General features: G+C 34.8%; 1 protein-coding gene across 1 annotated transcript in view; it reads left to right on the forward strand.

Annotated features, from left to right (window-relative positions):
- VPS13A (vacuolar protein sorting 13 homolog A) overlaps positions 1–8,168 on the forward strand; it is a 266,157-nt gene that overhangs the window by 96,949 nt on the left and 161,040 nt on the right. Inside the window, exons 24-26 of the mRNA XM_042780717.1 lie at positions 3,155–3,239; positions 4,483–4,637; positions 5,050–5,206. Of these exons, the coding sequence (XP_042636651.1) occupies positions 3,155–3,239; positions 4,483–4,637; positions 5,050–5,206 (397 nt within the window). The remainder of the gene's footprint in view (positions 1–3,154; positions 3,240–4,482; positions 4,638–5,049; positions 5,207–8,168) is intronic.

Consider the following 8,168-nt stretch of genomic DNA (forward strand, 5'->3'; position numbering starts at 1 on the left):
AAATTTATCTTGGGGAAATGGCTCACACACTTATAGAAGCTGGCAAGTCCAAAGTTCCTGGATCAAACGTCAAGCTGGAGGCTTTTCCACATCAAGCTGGAGGCTTTTCCCAACTCTTGCAACCGCAGGGGCTGAGGAGCTCAAGGCTGTTAGGCAGTACACCAGCTGTTGACTCCAATGAATGACAAATCCAAGATTTCCAGGCTGAATGGTGGACTGTTCACTCACAGACAATTGTAGACAGCACAACAGAATCCCGATCCACAGAAGAATGTCTCTCTTCCCAGGATGTCCTTGGATATACGGGAAGCAGCCCACGCCCCTAGGGAAACTCCCTTTCAACAGATTGCCTGCTCAAAACATAATCATCTGATCCCATCATGGTAATAACCACATCACAACAGCTTAAACCACACAGAATTGTGGTCCAGCCAAGTTGACACACAGCTCCAACTATCACATACACTATTTCTAGATTTCTTACAATACCTAATGCAATGTAAATAGCACTATACTTCTCTCTTAGTTGTTAAGGGATTGCTTTGAGCACTTAATTGCTCCCCTTAATATTAAGAAGCTCTGGTGGCATAGTGGATAAGGCACTTGACTGCTAACTGGAAGGTCAGTGGTTCAAACCTGCCAGCCATTCCGAGGAGGGAAGATGGGGTGATCTACCTCTGTAAAGATTTACAGCCTCAGAAACCCAGTGGGGGTCGTTATGAGTCAGAAATGACCCTTGTATTGAACTTGGTTTGGTTTTTTGCAATGTTTTCAGTCTGCTTTTAGTTTAATCACATATATGGGACCCATAGCTATAGATAGCTGACTGTGTATCCATGCAATGGGACACTACTCAGAAACAATAACAGACTAATGATACATGCAACAGCATGGTTGGGGAACTTGCCACAAAACCTCTAGGAAAAGGGGACCATAGTTGTCAACTCATTTCCCGAACTAACAAAACCTACATTCTAAAACCCAACAAACATAAAGAAAAATATAAAAGAACAATTTCTTTTATGAACTTAGATGTAAAAATTTCAAATAATTAACAATTGAAATCCAGTCAGAAGAGTACTTAACTTTTTTTGGGTAATGCATAATGATTGAGAGGAGCATGAAGGAAGTTTCTGAATTTCTGATAGTGTGTTATACACTATCTGAATGGCGAGTGCATGGGTTTGTTCACTTTTTGAAAATGTTTTGACTGTTACAGTTTATGTACTCTTCTGAAGTATGCTGTACTTCAGGGGGAAAAAAAAAAATGTGGTGGCATAGTGCCTAAGACATTTGACTGCTAACCAGAAGGCTGGTGGTTCTTGGAAGGAAGATGGGGCAATCTACTCCCATAGCGATACTGCCTCAGAAATCCAGAGGCATCACTTGGAGTTGGAAACGACGTGAGACAGCAGTGAGTTTGGTTTTGGTTTGGTCTGCTCACCCAAATGAGCAGGATTTTACAAAATGGCAATTGCAGATAGCCCATGGATGTATCAGATGAGTGTACCAGTTAGGAATTGGTGAAATACTAATTCAAACTAGGTTCCAGTTGCCAGTGATATTGGGAAAATTCAAAATCTCTGAAAACTCTAAGCATTAGTAATGATGTGGAGCCATATTAACTCTAATCTACTGCTGATGTTGGTATAAAGTATTGCATCTACTTGTGAAAACAATTTGATAGTGCTTAGTGAAAATGCACTATGCAGTTCCATATTTTTGGTATATATATATGTATGTATAGGAGCTCTGGTAGCATAGTGCCTAAGGCATTTGACTGCTAACCAGAAGGCTGGCGGTTCAAATCCACCAGCCACTCCTCGGAAGGAAGGTTGGGCAATCCTACTTCCGTAGTGATACTGCCTCGGAAACCCAAGGAGGGGTCGCTATGAGTCGGGGCCGACTCGATGGCAAATAACAACAACAACATAACAACAACATATGTATGTATGTGTGTGTGTGTGTGTATATATCACACATACACATACATACACATACACATACACATGTACATATACCAGAACGGGTTTTGTACATGAGCACCAGAAGGCATACTCAAGAATGATTGTTGTGGCACTGTGTGTAAGAGTAGAAATCTGGAAACAATACAAGTATTCATCAGCAGTGTAGTGGATATGTAAGTAGTGGCTGATAAATTGAATACAATAGATAATGAAAATGAATAAAAGTATCCACGTGGATAAATTTTAAAGATACGTTGTTTGCAAGGGAATACATACATATTATTCCCTTTTCTGCACATTAGAAACTGGCAGAAGTACATGGTGAATTTCGGTTATCATTCAAAGAAAATAAAATACAAAAAAAAAAAAAAAGGGCATGGTTAAGTTTAGGGAGTATGATCAAGAGAAGCATAATATAAGGTGCTTCTGGGCCAGGGTATTGGTAATGTTTTTTTATTGGCCTGGGTGGATGTATTCTATAACAATAACAATAACAATAACAATAATAATAATAATAGAAATAATAACAGTAGGATCTATTATTATTATTATTATTATTATGTTTTTGTATGTTATATTTCCAAGGATAGTAAAAAAGTAAATTTATTGAAATATCTTTTAAAAAATTGAAAGGAAAACTGCCAGCTCAGCTCCCCAACTGTAGAATAGAAGCTTTAAATGTTATGGCTTATGGCAGTTTGTCAAGGATGCCCCGGAGGTGCTTTTCTTATTTAGAAAGAGAATGAGTTAAAATATATCTAGGATTTCTTCCTACTAAGAGCCTTTCATCAAGATATTATTATAACAGCTCTACAACTTATGTAAAGTAGTAGTCTGTGGGTAGTGCAAACCGTTACGCACTTCACTATCAGCCAAAAGCTTGGCAGTTTGAATCTACCTAGTGGCACCTCAAAAGATCAGTCTGATGATCTATCTGGTTCTGAAAGGTCATAGCTTTGAAAACTATATGAAGCAGTCTATTCTTCACACATGTGATCACTATGAGTCAGAATCAACTCCATGGTGACTAACAAAAGCAACTATGTATAGTATTTAGATTCAAACTGCCCCTTCTTTAAATCTGTATTTCATAATTTATTTTTTATGTTGTCTGTTTTGTCAAAATTGTCTTAGAACATTGAATAGGGGTCTTTGTGCTAACTGGTAGTGAATTATTTTTCTTCTAGATTCAAGGATCCACTTCTTTGGGAGCATCACAGATTTCACAGAAAATGTTCCCTGTCTTAGAACTTCCATCCATTATGGAAGATGGTAAAATGAAATTGTTTAGGGAAATTTCACTGTTTAGAAATTTGTTGTTAAAATAATTTTCATTTTGCGACATATTTTATTGAAATGGCCATATTAAAAAATCTAGGCACTTTGAATCAAATCAGCTTGATGACAGTGAGTTTGTTGTTGATTTTTGGAGGCAATAGCAGACATTTGTATATTTTCAAGAAAATTTTTACAACAATACAATTTGGATTTTCCTCAAAATTGCCTTTGCAATGGGATAGATTTTTTTTTGGAACACAAGGACCACTGGTAAATTAATTATCTTTGTCCTGCTCTAAGAGACTTCATGAAATTTCATAGACGTCTAATTTATAATGTATTTTAGTTATTTGGAGAATTTTGGTGTAGTAAAACATTTTCTTTTTTTTTTACTTAATGTTTTTTGTTAGTAAAGGACATTTCACACATGAAAACTTGTAAATATTTGTATATCAAATATCTTCTTTTTATTGGCCAAAATTAGTAATAAAAATAAATGTCTTTCTAAATTCTGAAGACTTAAAATTGCTAAATGTTATAAAACAGAGATTGCCATGTTGATCTAGAGGGTATTTTCCTTTGTGTGTGATGACTGGGAAGGCAAGGGAGGAGATTTTGCTTGTGAGGTCATCTGCTTTAACTTCAACTTTATGTTACTAGTGATATATTTCAAATCATTTTAGTGTCCTTTAGTAATCTCTTTCATAGCTTTCCTAAATGAGATGCTTTTCTAGTTTTTAGTCCTTTTTGCTATGTTATGTATCAAAATTTAATATCAAATTCTAGAAATGTGTTTCTAGAAACCTTGGGGCTTGCCTTCTGCTTCTAGAATTGCAGAGTTTACTACTAAGTCCTGTTATGTACTATCTAGGTAGAGTAAGCATATTGTACGTTCCTCTGAGTATCCATGTTCTATATAGATATCATTGGCCCTGTTACTTGCTGTAAAATTTTAAAAATTGGTTTATAGATAGAATACTGACTTTAAAAGATTGTGTTCATTATGCTAAAGATTACATTTTATGTTTCCATACTTTTTTTTTCTGTCATGAATAATGTTATTTGTTCAAAGAGAGTAAAATATTCTTCTCTATTTAATTCTCATCTTTCCTTTCCATTTGTTTGAAATAGACCCTTAGTGTTTAATTGTTTATCTTGGTCTTGGAAAAATTTTTGAAATTTTGTAATTAAACCAGTTATTTTGATTATTGACTTAAACATATTCTATGAAATTTAGACTCAGAGGAGGAATTTTTTGATGCACCATGTAGTCCTTTGGAAGAGCCCCTTCAACCGCTGACTGGAGTTAAATGTTTTAACCACAAAAATCTTCAAATACAGGATAGTTCCAAAAATATGACCCAGTGTAAAATAAGATTTGAAGTACCAGAGGTATGTACCATGGAATTAATGTGACATTTCAGTAGTTTGCCATTTCTACTATTGATAGACTAGTTGTATCTCATTGCTAAGAGGCACTGTTGTTTTCACTTTTACTAACCTAAATCTAGATGTTACTGTGTGCTTTCTTTCCTTTCTTGTTTTTGAAGATTAACTTTCTTATTCAAGAATTAAGTGTTTAGATCACATCGTGCATATTTAATATATATTTGTTAAAAATGATTATATAATATGTATGTTATGTGTATATGTGTGTTTGCATACAAAATCTCTTCCAAATTTTAAATTCATAATGTATGAATTTCTATCATATGTATGCCTCATATGTCCACATATGACTGCTGTCTACATAAACAACACTTTGTTTTATGTAGTGGTCATTTCTCTTTTCCTTCTTTTCTAGGTTTTGATTCAGTTTTATCACCTTGTTGGAGATTGTGAACTACCTGTGGTAGAATTTGGTATCTTAGGACTGGGGACACAAATTGAGTTTAGAACATTTGATTTGAAAGCACATGCCTTTTTGAAAGAGTTCTGCCTAAAATGCCCAGAATACTTGGGTAAGAATCTCTACTTTATTTTATTAATTTTTGGTGGCAACCAAACTTACATAATGTTCACAGTTTCTACATGTGCTATTTAATAGCAGTGGTTACACACTTCACAGTGTGGCACTGCCACCATTCTCGCTGTCTCTAGCCATTTGTTTTATCACCATTAATTTAGATTGTCTGCCCCTTAAAGTTCTCATCTGTGCTTTAGATTAACTGTGGTAACTTTGAATATTCATACAGATAATTTTTTATGAGTACAAGGCTCAAGGCCAGTAAAAATCTCTACTTTTAAAACTAAATAAATTAATTTCATTGTTTCACTACCTACTGGAAACTTTTAGATCTCTGGGTTTTGTATCAGTACATTTGCAGAAGTATTCTCAAAGAAAGATTACATTATGAGTTAGTCTTTGACTCTTATCACACAGTTGGTAATTCAGGTGAATAGACCAAAGATAAAATGAAGATGATTTTATTAGGAAAAATAAAATATTCATGGTTGAACTTTAAATCTTCTTAACTGAATACTGGAACACTAAATTAGTTTCCTAATGCTACAGTATCAGCTCACCACAAACTTAGTGGCTTAAAACAATGCAAAGTTACTATCTATAGTTCTGTAAGTTAGAAGTCTGACACAGTTCCCACTAGGCTAAAATCAAGATGTCAGCAGGGCTGTGTTCCTTTTTGGAGGCTCTAAAGGAAGGTCAATTTTCTGGCTCATTCTGGTGTTGGCAGAATTCTGTTCCATGCTGTTAAGTTTCCCTCTCTTTCTTTGCTGTTATTCAGAGATTTTCCTTAGCTTCTTGAGACATCTCTGTGGTCCTTGAGCATAATCCCTTACATCTCAGAATCAGCAACAGGGCATCGAATCCTTCTCGTGCTGCCTATCTCTGACTTTCCCTTCCGCCTTTCTTTTGTACTTTTAAGAACTCATGATTAGATTGGCCTCACCTAGATAATCCAGGAAAATATCTTTATTTCAAGATCCTTAACCTTAATCACATCTGCAGAGTCCCTTTTGCCATATAATGTAACAAATTCTCAGGTTCCCAGGGACAGGGGTGTGCACATCTTTTAGAGGGGCATTCTGCCTACCACACTTCATGTCTCTGAAATCATGATGGATAAATTACATGATCTTTAAGAATGTATTTCTGTTTATTGTGTTAGGCATCTGGGAGGATATTATTTATATTTCCCCCTTTACCTTTTTGGTCTTTCCTTGAAAGATGGTTCTGAATGATAGAGGGAATTTATTAAAACATAACAACTGTAAAATAGTTGTGATTCATAAATACTTCATGTAGCTGTTCAGTAGTTTAATTTTATTAGCTCCATTATAGCAAGACAGTATTGTATATGATTAGAAATGATGGTAAAATAAAAAAAAATAAATAAAGGTGGCACTGATTTACCTTTATTTTTGAGATCACAAAATGTGTTCTTCTTACCTGTGTATGAAAGTACTTTTTGCCATTCAAATTCCAATATTCCTTTTATGATTGACTTTCTGATGTTTAAATTTCTTTCAGGATTTAAACAGAAGCTGTCTTATGAAATATTTTAAACTCATATAGGAAATTTCCTCCAATATATTAATATATTTAAATAGGACTATACTAAAAGTGAAAATTTAAATACTAACTTCTACCTATGTGGACTTAAGGAAGGTAGAGAGTATGCTTCTATAGGGTTGCTGTGAGTCTAAAGTGACTTAATGGCAGTGGGCAGTGTTTTTGTTTTCTTTTAAATGCCCATGTACATCTTAAAGATTTAAGTCAACCTGTCTGGAAACCCATTCTCAGACAAGAAATTAGTTAGCTAGAAAAAACTTCCTTTTTCCAAGGAGCAAATTTAAGCAGTGTGGCCCAAAGTTCAATCATTAGTTCTACACTTGTGCTGTAGCCCTTGAGAACTTGAATATCATGGATTGTAGTTATGTCTGTGTGTGCTAAGGCAACTATCATATATATAGTTTGCAGAATTTTATTATGCTTTTTACATCAAGAAGTTTGCTCTGATAATAGGAAATAAAAATAAACTGACTTGACGTGTTTTCTGTTGATTCAGTGGTATTACATCGCTTTTTTACTTTCTATATTTCTTTCTTTATATTGGTTTGTTTTTCCAATAACAAATGATAGGAAAATCCTTGTACATAGCATACAGGGTATTCAGTTATTACTATATCTATTTATTTCTCTAATATTTTTGCTTCTGTTTTCTCAGAGGGAGTGAGAAGAACTGAATAGCACAGTTCTTGCACAAAACAAATGATCAGTAAATAGTTGTTGAATGAGTAAATGTGTGAGAAAAATAGGGACCTCGATATGATTTGAAATGTGCGTGGCATCAGCAGTAGAAGACTGGCATGTACTAAGCTTTTAAATTTTAGTGAACTCTAGAATTTGTTGCTATTTTCTTTTTTTGGTCAAGAAAAGTACGGCTGATATGTAGTTCTGTCATCCAGTATCTAGATACTAATTTATAGCATCCGTGAGTAATTGGGTGATCATAGTTTTAAAGCCTTTATACAAAATACTCTTTTGCAGCAGTACTCCCGCTTAGTTTTTTAGGTTGTGAGTGGAAGTAGTAATACAACCTGTGATGGCTGATTTTGTTTCAGTAGGGTTTATTGTAATCTAACCTAATATATGGAAAAACTTAACTTCTCATTAAATCCTTGATCTGTCTTCTCAATGACTGGCTTTTCAGGGACTCTACCAGTTTTCTTTCTATTTCTATAACTTACTTGTAGCCAGAATTCTCTTTATATCCTTTTGTTATTCCTAGCAATCATTCTGTTTTTCTTTAATTGTTTACCATTCTTGCGTCCTGCCTGGGTTTTGAAGGGTTGTTGTTGTTGTTATTAAGTGCCGAGTCGTTTCCGACTCATAGCGACCCCATGCACAGCAGAACGAAACACTGCCCGATCCCGCACCAGCCCCACAATCCCTGCTATACT

This window comes from Orycteropus afer, unplaced genomic scaffold, assembly GCF_000298275.1.
Source record: "Orycteropus afer afer isolate SDZICR_OR568_19922 unplaced genomic scaffold, OryAfe1.0 scaffold00005, whole genome shotgun sequence".
Lineage (NCBI taxonomy): Eukaryota > Metazoa > Chordata > Mammalia > Tubulidentata > Orycteropodidae > Orycteropus > Orycteropus afer.